General features: G+C 54.3%; 2 protein-coding genes across 2 annotated transcripts in view; one reads left to right on the plus strand and one right to left on the minus strand.

Annotated features, from left to right (window-relative positions):
* The window catches only part of Gtf3c1 (general transcription factor IIIC subunit 1), a 67,591-nt gene extending 65,052 nt beyond the window's left edge, over positions 1-2,539 (plus strand). Inside the window, exons 36-37 of the mRNA XM_052761646.1 lie at positions 767-959; positions 1,741-2,539. Of these exons, the coding sequence (XP_052617606.1) occupies positions 767-959; positions 1,741-1,968 (421 nt within the window). The 3' untranslated portion in view covers positions 1,969-2,539. The remainder of the gene's footprint in view (positions 1-766; positions 960-1,740) is intronic.
* A 6,091-nt stretch (positions 2,540-8,630) lies between these two features.
* The window catches only part of Il21r (interleukin 21 receptor), a 30,683-nt gene continuing 20,474 nt past the window's right edge, over positions 8,631-18,839 (minus strand). Inside the window, exons 3-9 of the mRNA XM_052712964.1 lie at positions 16,565-16,667; positions 15,728-15,927; positions 14,644-14,798; positions 13,775-13,952; positions 12,987-13,086; positions 12,002-12,086; positions 8,631-10,472 (exon numbers count right to left, since the gene is read on the minus strand). Of these exons, the coding sequence (XP_052568924.1) occupies positions 9,747-10,472; positions 12,002-12,086; positions 12,987-13,086; positions 13,775-13,952; positions 14,644-14,798; positions 15,728-15,927; positions 16,565-16,667 (1,547 nt within the window). The 3' untranslated portion in view covers positions 8,631-9,746. The remainder of the gene's footprint in view (positions 10,473-12,001; positions 12,087-12,986; positions 13,087-13,774; positions 13,953-14,643; positions 14,799-15,727; positions 15,928-16,564; positions 16,668-18,839) is intronic.

Consider the following 18,839-nt stretch of genomic DNA (forward strand, 5'->3'; position numbering starts at 1 on the left):
GAGGGGCAGAGCGTGGAGAAAGTGTGACCTCAGCTTCCAGGCTAGTGACCTAGTGTCAGTCACTGGATGAGGCTCCTTCATAGGGTGCAAGCCTGGGTAGTTTGCCTTGAACAGAGGTTCCCAGCCAAGGACTTTCATCGGTCCTCTCTTGGGCCTCCTCCCACGACCCCCTGAACCCTCACACCCATCTTAGATGAGGAAAGGGCCTTCACAGCCAGCCTGTGACCACATTAACCAGAACTCAGAGCTGCCTGCCCAGGGCAGCCGCTCAATCCTGTAGCTGAGAGATGGCATATCAGAAGGGCTGCACTTTTCTGCCTTGAAGAGGCACCTTCAGTGGCCCTCCCTGGTCAGGGCCCACAGAGACCCTCCAGAAGTTTCTCCCTCCATGTGTATGTGGCCTCAGCCCACCAAGGCTTTGTACCCTGGATCTGCCCCCAGGGCACAGATGGACCCTCCAGGGTTCAGCCATGGCTACCAGAGCTACCAAGACCTGCCCCATACAGCCCATCAACCCTGGGTTAGTGTCAGCTTTGCGCCAGAGGCAGAGCTGCTGTGTGGGGAGATCTGTGAGTGAGCCAGCAGGGAGGAGCCCCTGGTCTAGGCTACAGTTGCACTCAGCCAGAGATTGCCCTGCCAGGGAGCAAATAGAGGCTGGAGAGCCGTGGGCAGATAGTGGCCAAGTCCTGGGCCTCCCTGAGCCAGAGTAGCCTGTCTGTGACGGTCATGTCCCCTCAGTCTCTGACATCAACTGTCTGTCTCACAGTGGTTGTGAAAGAGTGTGCTTCATTGGTCGCCCCTGGCGTGGTGTGGACGGGCGCCTGAATATGCCCGTGTGCAAAGGAATGATGGAAGCCGTGCTGTACCACATCATGTCCAGGCCTGGTGTTCCTGAGAGCTGCCTGCTGCAGTACTACCAGGGGGTCCTCCAGCCTGTCGCCGTGCTTGAGCTGCTCCGGGTAGGGCCCAGGGCATCTGAGCCCAGCTATGGTGTGGGGCACATAGGGTGGGTCAGGTCCATGGAAGGCTACACCCCAGGTACCACCACCTCAGCTTACCTTCAGTGCCTTCTTCCATCGGCAGAGGGGTCTGCTACTGTCGCTGAGGCCCTGCCTGGCTCTGGACCCCTTCTCCCTTGGCTTGCTGCGGCCCACCCCTGCAGCAGGCTCCCGTCCCTTGGGAACACTTGCCCTTGCTCTGTCTTATCCCCTGCTGTTGTCCTCCAGACTCACTTGGGGTCACATGCGCACAGATCCTCAGGAACCCGAGGTAAATAAATGGGATGGTATAGAAGACTGAGGACCATGTGACCACTACTTTCCACAACCAGCTGCTTCCCAGCCTGGGCTGGTGGCTGCCCTGAGCTCCCATTCCCATGGTGCCCTGGGCCCCAGCTTCCTAGCACACAAGGAACTGGACACCTAGTGTGACATTCCCTGAACTTCCTAGCAGTCATTCCAGGCAGAGTTTCGTGTGGGGCCAACCAGGTGGTGGGAAGCCCTTGGTGGCTGAAGAGTACCTGTCTGTCCTCCAGAGGTCCTTGTCACTGAGACCCATACCTGCCATCCTTCCTCCTGCCCATCTTGACCTAAACCTTCCTGCTAAGTCCTGCCTCCCCTCAAAGCCATGTTTGGCCATCTTCTGCCTGGGGACAGCTATGTGGATTTGATAAACGTAACAAGGCCAGGTCCCCAGGCAAGCGGGACAGCACCTGTGTAACCCCACATGTTGTGTCCACAGGGCCTAGAGTCTCTCGGCTGTATCCAGAAGCGCCTGCTGAGGAAGCCAGCGGTCGTCTCACTCTTCTCCAAGCCTGTGGTGGAGGGCCAGGGCCAGGCCAGTGAGGCTGAGGCACTCTCCTGCCCCGAGAGCACTGTCACCTTCTATGAGCCTACGCTGGACTGTACCATCCGCCTGGGCCGTGTCTTCCCCCACGATGTCAACTGGAATAAGTGGATCCACTTATAGATGCTGCCCGGGCCAGTGGAGGAGCCTCTGCCCATGCTTTGTAGCTCATCCTGGACTACCCCGGGAGCCCTATCCCTCACAATGATGTTACTACATCTCTGGTGGGTCTAGCCCACTTGTAGCAGCTGCCAGGTGACTTCAGTCCCCTCCACTCTGTGGCTCTTGCTTCCAAGGTGCCCAGCCTTCCTGCAGGCCCAAGTCCTGCTCTGAACTCAGGCTCCAACATCAGCAGTATCTGCAAGGATGGATATTGTTTGGGCAGCAGAGCTGATGGCCAAGCCCTCGGTCACCTGGCACCCATGACACCATTCAGACTCAGAGAGGAAGGGCCTTGTGGAGACACGCCACAGGGATACCTAGCAGAGTCTGCTCCTCTCTAGGTAGGACATCCCAACTTGGGCCGAACCAAGCCTAGGCCTCTGACTCTCATGGGGACCCCTCCTGCCAGAAGCAAGGCCTATAGGTTTTGCTTTTGTTTGTTTTGTTCTTGTTTTATTTTGCTCTTTTCTCATTAGATACAAGCCCCTGGCATGTATTTATTTATTTTTTAATTAAAGTGAGATCAAATGCATTAGTTTTATGTGTTTGCCTAATGATGGTTGGTCCCCAAGGGATTCCCCTACTTTCCAGCTGTGACCCAGCCAAGTATGGGTGCCCAAGTTGGTGGCTCCTGGAGAGGGTGGTAATCATTGGCCCTGGGAAGGGGCAGCATTGCATCCTTTAGCAGCTCCTAGCCCTGCCTGGGAGGATCTGGTCCCTTCAGGTTCTCTAGCAAGACATTTAACTTGTTCTTGGCAGTGGTTAAAAACCTTGAGTTTTCACCTTATGGGAGAAAGGAAATTTAGATTTTCATATTTTTTTTTTTTTTAAAAAATGCAAGCAAGTCTTTGCAGCAAGACTTGCCCTCATGACCATCAGGAGAGCCACAGACCACTCGCCACAGCTGGCCTGAACCTCCTCAGTCCTGGGCCCCTCCCTGTCCACCTTTGCTGCCTACTTAAAGGGCAGGGCACTTGGTGGCCTCACCCAGCTTGGAGCCTGTCTCATCCTCCATGTCACTGCCCTGATCACTGTAAGCCACACCCCTGTGAAAAGAGGTGAGGATGGGCCCAAGACAGGGAGCCCAGCACAGATACACAACAGTGTAAAACTGACCTGGGTAACATTCTGGAAAACTGGGGGCAGTGAAGGCGCTGGGCTCAGGAGCAGACCCTGCCTGTTACACTGCACATGAGCTGGAAGCCAGCAGCCAGGTTCTGCCGTACATCCAGGTCTCGGCTGAGATGGGAGGCCTGGGAGCTGAAGGGCACCAAGCATGGACTCAGCTGGGCAGTACCCGTCTTCCCCAAGACCTCCTACATGGACCATTTGGAAAGCATGTCTAGGGAGGGGACGTGGGGTTTGAGGGTACACTCAAGCAGATTCAAGGCTTATCTGAACACTTGTTCCCAGAGCCCCTCACTTCTTGGTTGTAGCCACCAGTTCATGTCCTTTCATCTGTCATCCATTTATGCATCTGTCTGCCCACCCAATCTTATCCATCCATCTGCCTGTCCGTCCACCCTCAGACTGTCCACCCAAACAGCTAGGTAGCAGCAGCCTTTCCAAATGCTGCACAAAGATCTCCAGAAACCACAGTAGGCTGCTGAGTCCCAGGGGAAGACAGGAGGAAGGAGGCCTTCAGCTAGAAACCAGAGAACTGCTGGGCTGCTGAGAAGTTCCGATTTCGAATAGAAGGAAGGGTAAGCCACCAGTAACAAAGACTCCAGGAAGAGGCCATACAGGGCCGCTGTGCATCCCATCCCTAGAGCAATGCTGGCCGGCCTCACCTGGCCTTGTCACTTCTCACCAAGGACTGGGCCACCTGGCCTGCCACACTGCGCAGAACAGCACGTCCTCAGCTGTGGGCAGCTCCCTGCCCACCTACAGTCTGGCCCTCTTTAGTCTGTCTTTTATTTCTTCAGGTGAATGACACGCGAGCGGTTCCTTAGGACATAGAACCCGCACACACGGCTCAGGCCTCTACCTGCCTCTCCAGGACACTCGGAGGCCTTTTGCATTTATACCCATGTGGGCACACCCTGGGAGACACAGGCCTTCTTCGCGCCATTTGATGTCAAAGATGCCATTATGCAGCTCGCGTTCCTTCCGTAACATCCCCGGGACCCCCAGAGCCGCTCAGACACCAGGGCAGCCTCCAGCACTGAAGCCTGAGTTTACACTTGCCTTCCCTGAGCAAGCTCACAGGGCTTCCCAGCCCCCACCCTCGCCCCTACCCCCAAAGCACGTTTCATGCAGGGTCTTCATCCTCCAGCCTGTTTAGGGGGCTCAGCCCCTTCCCTCTCCAAGTCCCACTCAGGTTATAGTCACTCTATTGCTGTCAGAATCCTCTGCAGTTCAGCTGGCTCTCCCTAGGACTAGAGCAGCCTGTATGGGACCTTTGGTGAGGTACCTCTTACCTTCTCATCTCCCTGGCTCTCCTTCCTTCCCCTGACCTCTGACTGCACTAGTTTTCCAGCTGTGTGAATGTGTGTGTGCGCGCGCCCATATCTCTCACCATCCCTCAGTGCCCAAAGTAGTCCCATTCACTCGAGGGCTGGAGTTCAGGCCTTGCTGAATTAAACTGCAGCTTTGTTTTCGGGCCTCAACACCCACAACTCTGACCAGCGTCCCTTGTTCTCTCTGGATGGCTGAGAGCTGGAAAGCTGTCAATGACTCCTGCTCAGCAGCAGGGGGCAGCAGCAACCTGTGAAACCTCCCTGGGCCTGCATGACTTCCTGTAAAAATGGTGTTACTGAGAGCAGCACACACCTGCATACACATCAGACACCATTCTGGACACTCCAGAGAATTCGTGTCACATGACTGTGTGCCTGTTTCATGTATGAGGAAACTGAGGGCCCACAAGGTTAAAACAACTTCTACAAAGTTGGAAGCTAGTGGTAGGGCAGGTGTGATGGTTTTCCCGTCAGGCTGCCTGCCTCAGAGCTCCCTCCACAGCACGTGTGGAAGAGGGATGGCCAGTCAGCACCATGCTCACTGAAGAGCACAAGACGAAAGTTCCTACCTAGGGCTGTCAAGTTGGGAAAGAAAAACTTCCAAATTATTGGGGACAGGACCTCAGGTTGTCACATGGTTGGGGTTACAGAGATGAGTAGTTCTGGCCTCCACAAACTTCCTGGGAACTCTGCCCCCTTTCATGTCTTCTGCAGGTCCTGTGAGGGCAGTTTCTCCCCTCTGCCATCCCTCCGTTCATTCCCTTCCCATACTGAGCATCTGTTCAGAACCCTGCCCCATCTGGGCTCTGACACACAGCAACTTCAGTCCTGGCCTCACGGATAGGGACAGGCAGGCAGCAAAGTCCAAGGTGGGTTTTGTTAACATGTTTGTTGAGGAACAAAGCCAGGCAGGTGTGTGCTGCAGCTGGGAATAAAGGCCCCCACCACAGTTAGTTGTCACATGGAGGTGACGCGCAAACTGGACCGTGTCCTTTATACCTTTGCGCACGTGGATGGCTCTAGACAGCAGGGCTCCTCTCCAGTTAGTCATCAGTCTATGCACCCACAGGAAAAGCTGCAGCCACAAGGAGGTAAGGCTCATCACCGGCTGCCCCTTCATTCTCTGGGAGTCCTCCACCTACTTCCTGGGGTGTGTCAGGCTGGATGGGCCGCAGTGGGCTGTGCTGCCCGGTAAGTGGCAGCCACATCCAGGTAGCACAGCCCCCCACACAAGGATCTTTCCATCCACTGGAGAGGCCAAGAGGGACACAGCTCGCAGGGGGCTCAGTGGACTTGGAGAGTCCTTCCCTGGGGCTTCTGTTCTCAGGGGGAGAGGTGGGTTTTCTTTCCCTTTGTCTCCTTCCTGCATGAGACCCTGGAGACCCACGTCACAGTGGGAATGCACTGGAGACATTGGGAGAGGTTGCTGGGATCCTGGCAGAGGCAATGTGACTTTCAAGACGATCTGCAGGGCAGAGGAGGAGTGCCACCTGCTGTCAGAGGCCAGCGCAGTGGGAGGCCATCAGCAGCTCTAAGCAACCCTGCCTGGCCCCTGGTCCTTTTCATCCCCCTTCCTCAGGGCTTGAATGCCACACAAGCACTGTGCCTGTGAACCATGCCCCCAGCCCCCTCCTCTCCTCTCCCAGAGGTCCTTAGGATGGGAGTTGTCTTTTCATTGTGAGTTGTTAGGATGCTAGAGCGCTTCCTGCCACAAGCAACAGGAACCCACCTCAAACCAGCTTACACACACAAATGGGAGATGTGTCAACTGGTCCATTGGATCAGGACAAGGTGGGGTGTGCTGTGTAACAGTCACACCTCCGCAGCATCAAATGACAAGAGTTCATTTGGGGCTCACATTTCATACTGTCACAGGTACAGGAAACTCAGTCCTGTCCTCAGGCAGAGAGCATCACAGATGGCCAGCTCAATCACCACCAATGCCCATGGCACCGGAAGATGACTAGGAGGCACTGTGGCTCCCAGATAAGTGCTCCATCAGAAAGGATGACTTCTGTTTTTGCTTGCATCTTCTCTGACCCCATGAGGCTGGGATGTTGACATGCCTAGAAGGCCAAACACTGGAACCTGTGAAGCGCACAATGACTACTAACTACACTCATGTGCCTCAGTCAGGCATGGCTCGATCCAGAAGCTCCCAGGTTCTACCTCTCAGCGCCTCAGGCCAGCTGTTCTCTCCTGTTGCCTCCCCCATCCCCGACCCGGCAGCTCCAGGCTTGGCTCTTCCTGGTAGCTCTGTGTTCCCAGAGGAAAGGATGAAATAGCGGGCCTGAGGGCTCAGAAGCTGGGGCAGGAGGATCAAGACTTCAAGACTAGCCCAGGCAACGTAGACCCTGACTCAAAATAGGAAAAGTAGAAGGGTGACGAGGAATGCTAGCTTAGTCATAGAAGACCCGCCTATAGCGTCTGTGAGATCCTGGGTTCTAGCCCCAGCACTGCTACAGAGAAAAGCATGAAGCAGCTCAGGTCACATGTCTGCCTTGACTACACAGCGGCCTGGGTTGGGGGGCGGGGGAAGGGAGTCTAGAGGGAGGAGTCTAGTGCCCTGTCTCCAGAGCTAGCGAAGTGGCAGACCCCCATGGGTATTTGCTAAGAGGTTTGCCTCTTTGATTTCTTCAGTAAAAGATCTCAGACAGGCCCGGCTCATCCTGCCCAAGGGATAGCCCCATCCCCTCAAAGCCAAGATGGGCAAAGCCTGGACATCAATGACTGTGCACTCTTGCGGAGTGTGATGTGAAGCCCCCATCCTTCCAGAGAACCTCACTAGCAGCTCTGGTCTTAGGTGAGGCTTCCTAAGGCCTCATGCTGTGCCCTTGGTGCCCACCAGCAGCTGACCAGCTCCTTCCAGCCAGAAGACATCCCTCACCAACCGTGTCTAGAGTCATCTAGTTCATAGCCTGAGAATCTGGAAATAAGAGAGCTACAATCCAGGCTTTATTAAAACTTTATTAAGCACCTGTTGTGTGTAGGGCGGGGATAAAACTGGGAGCAGACCGAGCAGCTAGCTTCATAGCTGTATCTGTCCACCTGCTCTTGTGCAGTGTGTCTGTCTCTCCATCCGGCTGTCGTTCCTTCACACCTTTGAGCATCTTCCTGTTGACCCACTACTAACTAACTCCTCCTAAGCGGTCCAGCTCTTGCCTCCAACTTTGCATCCATGTTTCTTCACAAGGTGTCCCTTCAAAAATGGAGCCCTGAATGTTCTTCCTGTCCACACCCCAGTGAGGGGCTCTCCCTTCTGGGGGGCGAAAAGGCTCCCTGGAGAGCTGCCAAGAGCACCTGCAGTCTGTGGCTCCCAGAGGATGTGAAAACCACAGCACACTTTGGTCTAAGTGTCTGGGGGCGGGGGTGCAGCAGGGTGGGTCTGTGAGCACGTGCAGGAAAGGAACTGTGGTTTTTGCTGCTCTGAAAGCCTCATGCATGCCTTGGTCCTAGGTGCAGTCTCGCTGTTGAAACTGCCAGTGTTCCAGAACTTTCCAGTCCTGAGTCAGATACTGAGGACACTCATGCATTCCCTGGGTGATTCCACCAGCTACCCTGCTTTACACATGAGTCTGAGGGAGCTTTCGACTGACTGCTTTCCAGTCCAGCTCTGCAGACTGGACAGGTAGACAGCCTTTCTCCCTGGACCATTGAGGGGAGATGCTACATCCTGGAATCCCAACCAGGATGGAGGCTTCCCACAGTGTCCAGAGCAGATCAGGCTCTCCACTGTCTCAACCCTATCTTGTTTGGCAAATACCACACCGGAAGACCAGACCGTTCAAGAAGAACAGGACAAAGGGTAAGGGAGGGAAGAGGAGGGAGCAGAAAGGAGGGAGGGAAACGACAACTTTGGCACTGTCTAGCTCCTATGCTACCCTGCTGTCCGGGGAGAACTGTTCCGATACCACCCAGCACTTCTTAGCTTCCCTCACGCAGCATGCTCACAGGAATCACTGGATGCTAGGGGACCTTTCCTAAGTCCCCAGGATAAACATGGCACCAAGGACAGGCAGGGGAAGAGCAGGTACTGGCTACAGAGTGCCCAGAAGCTACTTTTTCTTTTCTTTCTTTCTCTTTCTTTCTTTCTTTCTTTCTTTCTTTCTTTCTTTCTTTCTTTCTTTTTCTTTCTTTCTTTCTTTCTTTCTTTCTTTTCTTCCTTCCTTCCTTCCTTCTTTCCTTCCTTCCTTCCTTCTTTCTTTTTTTAATGTGCATTAGTGTTTTGCCATGGGTTTTGGATCGCCTGGAACTGGAGTTACAGACAGTTGTAAGCTGCCATGTGGGTGCTGGAAATTGAACCTGGGTCCTCTGGAAGAGCAGTCAATGACCACTGAGCCATCTCTCCAGCCCCTAGAAGCTGCTTCTTGTTGGCTCATTTGTGTTCCCGGCACTCTGTGGGTGTCATATAGAGGGTTCTGTGGGAAATATGCTCTGTACCCTCTCCCCATGCCTGATACTTAATATTTTCTGAGTACTTATAGGAGTTTTCTTTTTAATAAGAAGCCAGGAAAAAACAAACAAAACACAAACAAACAAAAAACCTTGGTTGGTGGTACTGCTTCTGAGAGACCAGGCTGTGTATGTCACAGCCCGGAATCCCATTTAGTGCCCTTGAAGGACTCTCCACAGGTACCCAGACTGGAGGTGTAGGCTGACTTTTTCCATTCTCCCACCTCGGGGCATGCACCTGGTCCTAGAAGCCACAAATCAAGAAGCTGAAAGGGACTGTAAACTACACAGGGCTGAGCCAGGGCAGCCAAACCATTCCTAACGTCCAGAAAAGCCAAGTCAGCAGAGTTCAGAAGTGGCCTCTCCAGGCTGCATGGCCTGGAGCCACCCAAACTGGGATTCATAGCTACATCCCTAGGTTCCCCCCAAGCCTTCCCACTCCGATGGGCTCTAGAGGATCATTCCATCCCCTGCCCAGGAGAGAAGACAGTGGCACCTGCTAGGGTTGGGTTTGGTGACAGTGCCCTGGGGCAGCAATCTGGACCGGTCTCTTGTCACTAACCGTGGGGAGTCTGCAGGGGAGGAGTCAGGGGCTCATGTCTAAGAGACACCTACACTCGTGCATGCACACAGTGAGCTCAGACAGACACACAGGTATGACAGTGCACACAAGGCATGCACTCCTCACATATGGATGTGGTAACACACACCCAAGCCACACAAGTACACACACATACCTACATATTCACACTGTAAATGTCAGGCTCAAAGGCCCTCCCAGAGACAACAAGCTTCTGGCCTCTTCTCATCACAGCTGACCCTCGTATGCTAGCTGGCCTGGGCCTCACTGTCCACAGGCGGAGGGGTCCTGACCACCCACTGGCGGAGATAGCTGCGAGGGGGCCCTTCATCGCTCTCCACGGGGCTGCCACAGTCTGAGCCCGCAAAGCCGCTGTCGAAAGTGTCCATGTCCAAGCCAGGAGGGGAGCCTGCTTCACTCTCAGAGCCCCCTCCTTGAGACCCAGTTCTCCAGGGTGGACCTGCTCTCCAGTCCCTTTCCTCAGCAAGGGGCAGCCTCAATCTGTCCAGGAGACTGCCTGGGGAACCTCCCAGCCTGAGGCCACCACCTGAGACACAGCCACAGGGCAGAAAAGTGGTGTTTGAGACCAAGAGCAGATCCTCTGCATTAGGGCCAGCATCCAGGTTCAGGGCTGGGTAGCCGTCATTCCCACAGCTACAAGGCCAGGCACATGGACACTCTGCATCCCCCACAATCACTGTGTCAATGGACACTAAACCGTACGGCCGGTCTCTCTCCTCACTGTAGGCTGAGTGCCCTGGGCCAGCTACCAAGGGCACTGTGCACCAGGGGCCAGGCTCGGCCACTCCATCACACTCCAGCTGTTCTTCCAGACCTGGTGGCCCCAGGAACTTCTTTCCCTTGGCTGGGTATGATGATGAATGTCCATCATGCACTTGTAGGACCGAGTTTGCTGTGGGATTCTGTGGTGCCAGCTCCAGGCTAGAGGCCGTGAAAGGGGTATCCACCCATTTCTAGGAGAAAGAAACATAGTCATTGGCTGAAGTAGATGCTTGGGTGTGAACAGACAGAGCCAAAGACACATGGACACTGAGACACAGAGACGAGCCAAAGACAGGGAGAGCAGAGGAACAAGACACTAGCAGAGAGAGACAGGACCGTAATGAACCCCCGTCCAGGGAGCCCCAATCCTGTCCTCTTTCAGGGCCTGTGTCCCCTCCTGCAGTAAGGACAGACTGCCTTCAGTGTCGTATTCACTCTAGTAACCAGTGCCCCAGCCTAGGATCGGCTGGGTGCTGGCACCAGGTTCCTGTGTCCTGAGGTCTAAGTGACCCAGCCCATACCCTGTCTCCTGACACTTCCTGAAGTCTTTAGTTCTGCTGTGTGTCCACACTAGATCGAGAAGTGAGCCCTGCTCACAGCTGTGTCCTCAGTACCTGACACACAGTAGATTTACCCCAAATGTTTATGGATGGAGTGAATCAGTAACAAGCCATGTGGAAAGGCCTTTAGGGGATCTGGACTGAAGCAGTGGCCCTGAAGCCTTGAGAACCCTCTTGCCCCTTGCCTGCCAGGACACTGATGTCAATAGGAGAGCCTCCATTGAGCTGACTGAGATCACCCTGTAGAGCAAGATTCCAGTTCTGAGAAGGTCCCCTGAAAAAAACATCTCAGAACCACAACGGTCCGCTATCCCTGACCTGGAGTCACTTCTTAGTAGCTGTGTGGCCTTGACCTAGATCCTTGCCCTCCCTGTGTCTCATTTCCCCCAGCTACGGAACGGCCCCACCCACCGCAGTGTCTTGAGGATTGAGTGAGGTAATGCTTGTTTGCTGACAGTGCGTGGCACACAAGATTAACAGCAACATCAACATGGCACAGCAGGCCGAGGTGCCGAGTTTCAGGGATAAGGCAGGGCTGTGGGCACACCCTTGCCCTGCTCTGAAAGGCCTGGGTCTCCTCTTGGACCCAGGGCTGCTGGAACCCCACTTCAGGAGCTACTGTTAAAGGGCAGCCACAGGCCAGGTGCACAGCAGGTGTCCCTTGGGTGCCCTGCTGCTCTGACCTCCAGGTGCTGCTGCAGGTGGCTGTTCCCTATCCTGACATCATATCCTCCCTCTGATGCCTCCCGCCCTGCTGGGTTTGCACAGCAGTGCTGGGCAGATACTCTGAAATGACAGTAGTGGCAGCAGTACTTGGCAGGGAGAGGGATGCACTGTGAGGTAGGACAGGTCCTTCCCAGGTAGGATTTGCTCCCCGCCATAGATCAAGGCCACCACAGGAAACCCCAGCCACCCAGCTCATGCACCCAGGGTCACCCAGTTTTCCACTTTCATGCTAATTCTAAGCTGGAAATACATCACAATATATAAGTCAAAGACCAGCTCTGCACCTTGCAGAATAGGGAAACTGAGGACTGGCTCCAGGTCAGGTTGGGCCTGAATACTCTGGGCTCACAGAGTGGTCTTGGGGTCAGGGTGAGAGTGGGTGGGGCTCCCCCAAAGGGGCCAACAATCCAGAGGGTGCAGCCAAGGTGTCTCACCTTGAAGTTCCCGCTGTGTTCCCTGTACAGGGGCTGGAAGAAACTCTCAGGGCTGGGCACTGGTGCCCATACCTTCTTCCACAGTCTGCAAAGAAAGGGGTGTGTAAAGCCCTGTGGCAGCAAGTAGGAGGTCTGGCCTCTCTCTTGCAGAAGCAACAGCTTCTATTGCCAGGCACCTTCCTACCCACCCATCAGTAAAACGGAAGCAGCAGTTACCCTACCCCCAAGCTTCCTGCAGATGCTCAAGTTCCTGTCTCTGCCATCTATTGTGGGCTAGACACACACTGCCCTCTGGGACCTTGACTTCCTCATCTACCATGGTGGGGGCCGGGAGGAGCCCATGCTGCCCCCGTCAGCTGTGACTGGCACCCTGGTCTCTCCCTTCCAGATTCTCAGTCTCTGTCTCTGAGCATCTCATTGAAGGGGAACAAAACGAGCGTGTGCAGAGCCCCACTCTGTCACTTATAGAGCAGCCAGCTGCAGCACCTGTGGTACCGAGGTGGTACCTTCTGGTTTGAATCAGCGGCCTCCTTTCTCTCCATGCCACGCAGAGCAGAAGCCCCGTATGTAAAGCAGATCCCAGACCACCCTAAGCTGAAATGAAGGGATGGGGAGGGGTAAGCGATCACCCCTCGGGCCTCAAAGTTCACTCTCTGGACAACGTCATAGTCAAGGTCCCCTCAAAGAACACAGTTTCTACCCGACCCTTGCTGCTTCACAGTTGTGAGACTCTGGGCAAGTAGCTTGACTACTTTGGGCTTTGGTTTTTTCTGTGTGAAGAGTGGGGTGTCTGCAGTGTGCCCAGCTCACATGCAGCTATTGAGCTGGGGCAGGAGCTCTACAGTGTCTAGCACATGGAGCATGCACGCTGTTCATTCACATCACTGCTCTCACCAGGTCTCCAGCCCAGACAGACTAGGTCTTGGTTGGAGGGGCTATGGCCCAGGCTGACCCCTTCTCTGCCTCCCTGAGCCCCTGGCCTCACCTCCAAGGCAGGTGAATCTTCAGACCCATGAAGATCAGGACAGGGGTCAAGCCGATCATGAGGAGCAGCATCAGGTGAGGGTCCAAGCCTGCTTTGGGCTCTGCATAGAGAGCAAACCGTGGGTCCAACAGAAAAGTCTCCCAGAAGTATGTGGGTGGGTGTGCTGGGGATGGTGGCGTGGGGTGGAGGGCTGGGAGGAAGTTGGGACTGATCCTTCCCTTTGGGGTTTGTGGAATGACCCCTCCCCCCAAAGGCTCTTGGGTCAGAGGTATGGTCCCAGCCTGGGATGCTACTGGAAGGAGGTAGGACCTTTGGAACTCAGAGCCTAGTGGGAGGAGGTTGGGTCATTATAGACACACTAAAGGAATATTGGGATCCCAGCCCTTCCTCTGTCTTTGCTTCCTGACTACCATGAGGTAAACAGTGTCATACACTTCCCCCAATGCAACAGGGCCTTGCAATCCTGAGCCAAACCATAAGCTAAAGTAACCCTTCTACTCTACCAAGTTGATCATAACAGGTATTTTATTCTCATCCCAGGCAAGTGATGTCATCTCTCTAAGCCTTAGTTTCCTCTTCTGTAAAACAGGGCAATGACTCTCCCCTCAGGGTTAGGAGTCAAATGTACCATCAGAAGCAGCAGCTCCCCTCACAATGTGTGGCTGTATCAGGGGATGGATAACCGAGCACATACCTCCCAGCCATGCTGAGAACCTCAGGGCTGATGAAGCAGCACCAGGACAAGATTTAGTACCAGAAGTGAGGTTTCCCACCAATGTCACACTCACCCTCAGCCTGGGTCTGGAAGATGACAGGGTCACTCCACTCACTCCAGGTCCCCCTGAATGAAGTGCCTGGCTGGGGTGCTGCCCGCACCTGCAGCTGGTAGAGAGAGCCTTTGTGGAAATCTTCAGGGAGAAGGGAGACGTTATATGAGTCCACTGAGATCAGCTTGGTCACCGGCCTCTGGGAGGATGGAAGAAACACGATGCTCTGTGGTCCCCCAAGCCATCGATGGGGTGCAGAGGCCTTCCCCTGGGGTAACAGCAGGCAGGCACCTCAGGGAGCATGCATCCTGACTAGAACTGCCTGGAAAAAGGGCTCCCTCTCTGTGGCAGTGGACCCACCCCGGACTGTCAATGTCCTGGGAGTAACCATGGGCACTTCTGCACATCATTAACCAGAAGCTTCACAGACAGTGAGTCCCTGCGCTCCATGTCTGAGATGACATAGAACATCCTCAACAGTGTACCTTTTTGGAAGTCCTTAATTAAGCCATCTTGTCAATGGATGGCTATAGAAGTCTCCCTGGGAACATTCTAGATGGTGCCCTTTATGGACATCTTCAACCAGGACCATTCTAATAGATGTATAATTCTAGAAGCCCAAATATCTGTCTAAACAGTGGGACATTCTGGAACCTTCCAGCTGTGCCCTCTTAAGTAGCCTCACATTTGAAGCAAGTGGACTGTTCCCAAACTTGCCCCACTGTAACTGAGGTGGACTGTATGGGAGAAGTCAAGGTGGAGACATAGTGAGGGGAGGTAGGAGAGGGTTACATGCTGCAAGGGAGTACCAAGTCCTGTTCCTTGCCTCACTATGCTGGGACCTGCCTGGATACCCCTGCTGCTCCCACCCCAAAGCCCTGCCACCTCACCACAGCATAGGGGTCTCTGAGGTTCCGATACTGCAGCTCATATTGTAGCTTGCCCCTCAGCACATAGAAGGCGGGTTCTTCATAATCTGAGCGCCAGGAGATATCATAACGTCCAGAGAATGTCACGGTCACATTGAAAGGGGGAGCTGGCTTGACTTGGAGGAAGACCCAGAAAGATGAAACAGGGTAAGAATCTGCAGGAAGCAGAGTCCCTCCTGATGTTTCCCAAAGGCCTTGGGTGGCTTTGAACAAAGCACTCCCTGGCCACAGCCCCTGTTGCTTGGACTAGATCTGGGTGAAACATCACAACACTGACTCAGGACTGGGGACTGTGGGGGAAAAGAGGGCACTCTCAGGCTTAAAGGCTGGAGCCAGGACTCAGGCCCTGCCCAGCCCAGCTGGGGACAGGCATACAGACCAAGATCCTCTGGGCTTTCTTAGTAGAAAAGAAAAAAACAAAAGCAAAAGCAAGAAGCAGAAGCTGGAAATCCAGAAGGCTGAAGGAAGTTTCTTAAGATTTAATGTTAGTGCCTTAGTGTGAAAAATCCCCAAGCAATGTGCCCTCATTCTGTGGTTTTCAATTTCTCTCCTAAAGAAGGGGCCTCATGCCACATAGAGATGCACAAAAATAAACAGATACACCCTTTGCCATGTACCAAAGCTGCTGCCCCAACTCCCCCCTTTGCCCATCTCAGCCTCTGGGGACAGCTGTAGCCAGATCCACCCTGGGGCTCTCCTAACTTTAGGCCCCTTGCATCTAGATGGGAGGATTCCGTGTTAGCTGACTGGTGCTCATTACTAGGAACAGAATCCTAGGAGGTCATGTTTAAAGGGTCTTTACAAGGTATACCTTGTCCAGGGTCAGGGAGACAGGGAGGGCTGAGCTGGGTCCCGCCTCACATCTTTCCATGCTCCTCTTGGGCACTGAGACCAAATCCCCTATCAAACCAGCACATCTTAGCTAAAGCAGTGCATCTAAAAAGGACGCTCTAAGGACAGTCGATTTTGAGGGCACGAGAAGAGCTTGCTTTGAGGTCAGAGAAAGGTCCTGGGTCCTCCTCAGCTTGGGGTTCATGGTACTCACTGCTCTCAGCCAGAACAAAGCTGCCACACTCCTGGGAGTTGTTGCCAGAGTGGTCCATCATGTTGACAGTGAAAACATCATCAGACATGAATCCAGACAAGGGCATGTGGCACGTGTACTGCACGTGTGTGGCGTTGTGGCCCGACCCATGCAGGATGCAAGAGGTTCCCTTGTCCTGCAGCTCCTCGTACTCATCTTGCCTTCAGGGACAGAGCGACCAGTCACGCGTGGCTGGGGACAGTGGAACTCAGTGCCCAGGGCGGGGCAGGAGTTCAAAACATGAGGGTGAGAGGGTCTGGAGGTAGGGCTGAGGGTCTCCCGGGGACAGTCCCCTCCCTGCAGTGTCCAGCACACTGAGTCCAGACACAGCTTGCATTCCTCAGAGGACCAGGCGCTCACTACCTTGCTCAGGGCAACAGCTCTCGGCTTTGGGCATTTGGCCCTAAACTTGTCTCTGTCGGTGACAGTGGGTAGACTGCTGTCCTGTAGGAAGGCAAGTTCCTTCCCTCCTTTCTGTCCAACGCCACTGAACACCCACAGGCCTGTGCTTAGAGGCATGCAAGCTTCATTCTCTGCTCTGACAGAACTTCCAGGGACACTGGTCAGGTGGGGTGGTGGTAAATGCTTTGGCTCTTTAACTCCCACAGGGCAGAAAGGATGGGGACCTGGCTCTCAGCTCACAGTCCCTGTGGGTGACATGGCTGGTGGGAGGGACGGGCCCTTGTTTGCAGCTAAGCTTCTTGCCGAGCACGCCACAGGTCAGCTCAGCCCAGGGCTTCCTCCCATCCTGCCACCCTCTCCCAGCAGTTCCTCAGCCCGGGGGGCATGGCTACTCACCAGGTGAGGGTGAGTGTGCTGGGGTGGAGGTGCCAAGTCTCCAGGACACAGGTGACAGTCCAGAGGTAGTCAGTGTAGCAGGTGAGGTCCAGGCAGCCCCAAGCTGGAGGATAGCAGAGAAGCCTTTTTGAGTTGAGAGACAGTCGGAAGGCCTTGGCAAGCTGTCTAAGACTGAGGACAAGTTTGGGCAGAGTCACAGGCTGGGATGAAAGCCTGAACACAGGGACTCTTGTCACCTGAAATTCCTCGTGTGAGTTCCAGCATTTCAAGACTGGTCATGGTGATGAGGTTCTTCTAATGTGGAACTGGGCCTCATGTTTGGTCCCCAGGCCACTGTCCCTCAGAGGGTAGGGCACTCTGAACTCCCCACAGGCTGATGGATGGATCCCTGAGGCCGGGGAGAGTGGCACGCCCCCAGCCTCAACGAGGGGAGGGGTTTAGTGAGGACCGGGAAAGAGTGGGGAAGACTTCTGCAGTTTACTTCCGGTAAAGCTGGCTGTGCCACTGCCAATGACAGCGTGGCTACCAAGCTGTGACCAAAACAAATGCCACGGCCGGCCGGCCGGCCGGAGCTGGCTGGAGGAGTCAGTCACCTCTGCCCTCAGCTTCTCCCCCACCCCCACCCCCAGCCATTTGCTTCACTTTCCAGATGACAGGTGCAGCAGGCAGGGGCACATCTGGCTTCCCAGCATTTGGGGAATGGAGGCAGGTGGATTGCTAGTGCAAGACCAGCCTGGGCTACACAGCCAGCCCCTGTCTCAAAAGGGAAGAAAACGTATCTATTTAAATAATCACTAAACCGAAATGATATAAAATTCTGGATATTCCCCCCCTCTCGGGTTTGTAGCTATGGACGATGTCCAGGGGAACAAAGGGAATAGTTGAAGGGGGTTCAGGAAGAGGGACAAGGCAGAGGGACTATGCTCGACATCCAGTACACGCATAAGAAAGCAATGAAATGGGGATGCAGTCATTGTCCAAATTTTGTTCAAGGTTTGGCCAAATGAGCAGAGCCGTTTTGCGTTTTGCTTTGTAAAGCTGCACCCATATCTTCTCCCCAGACACTGGAAATGTGCCACTTTTCAGTGGCTTCTTCCTTCTGCTTCCTGACCAGTGAAAGCCCTGAACCAGTGGACTTTGCTTCTGGGTTCTAAGCTAGATTCCAAGGCCAGACCTGGGCTGTAGAGGACAGCATCGAGGCTCCAAGGGTAGATGGCTTTCCTGGGCTGCTGAGCTCTCTTCCCTGGGGACCAGTATCTTCCTGGTCATATGCCTGGCAGACTCTACTAGTGAATCCCAGCACTCTCTCCCAGGCTAGCCCCAGAATCTTTTTCACAGTTCTTACATAGCTCCCACCAAAAGCTGTAGAGACCAGGCCAGTGAGATGGCCCAGTGGGTAAAGGTGCTTACTGCCAAGTCCAACATCCCTGGATCTCACATGGGGAAAGGTGAGAACTGACCCCTGCAAGTTGTCCACTTTGGCAACATTCACAGCACATACACATAAAAAGGAAAGGAGAGAGGGAGGGAGGGAGGAATGAGAGAGACGAGAAGGAAAGAAAGAAGGAAACTATATAGTGCCAGGACTTGAACCCAGAACTTTGTGCACTCTAGACAAATACTTACTACCCCTGAGCTATAGCCCTAGCTTGGGATGGGACAAGCCACTGAGGCAGAAAGAGCAGAGCCATTGGACTGCTTAGAGGAGGCTGCCAAGGCCAGAGTGAGTGAACAAGCCAGGCAGCACCCCACAACTGGATGGCAGCCAGCCAGGCATCTCACAGAGGTCACTACAGTGTGCAGAGTGCAGCTGCACCTCACTAGGTAACCACAGCCCCAGGATTAAAATTGCCTCCCTGCTGTCTCTAAGCTGGCTACACAGATCCCCAGCCTCCACGCCCACATTCGAGTGAGGTCAAGCCTGAATCGCATACGCTGCCACATAGAGCAGCCATTTGACACAGCAGCAAGCTGAGGCAGGGGGATTACGACTCCATAGGGAAACCTTGTCTCAAAAACTCAAAAGTGAATGAATGAATGAATGAATGAATGAATGAACAGCAGCACAGCAGGTGCCTAGGGCCCTGCTAAAATTAGGATGCATGTGTCCCCTCAAACGCTCAGGCCACAGCGTGTGTGAGGAGGTGGAGTCTCCAAGGGTAGTGGAGTCCCCAGGCCAAGCTCCTAAAGGGGGGTCTAGTGGTGTTATGGGTGGCTGGAGGAGCCAAACCCCTTTCTGCCCCCATCCTGCCTCCTGCCATAAAAACAGGAGGCC

Source organism: Peromyscus californicus, unplaced genomic scaffold (genome assembly GCF_007827085.1).
Source record: "Peromyscus californicus insignis strain IS unplaced genomic scaffold, ASM782708v3 Scaffold_4__1_contigs__length_199733344, whole genome shotgun sequence".
Taxonomy (NCBI): Eukaryota; Metazoa; Chordata; class Mammalia; order Rodentia; family Cricetidae; genus Peromyscus; species Peromyscus californicus.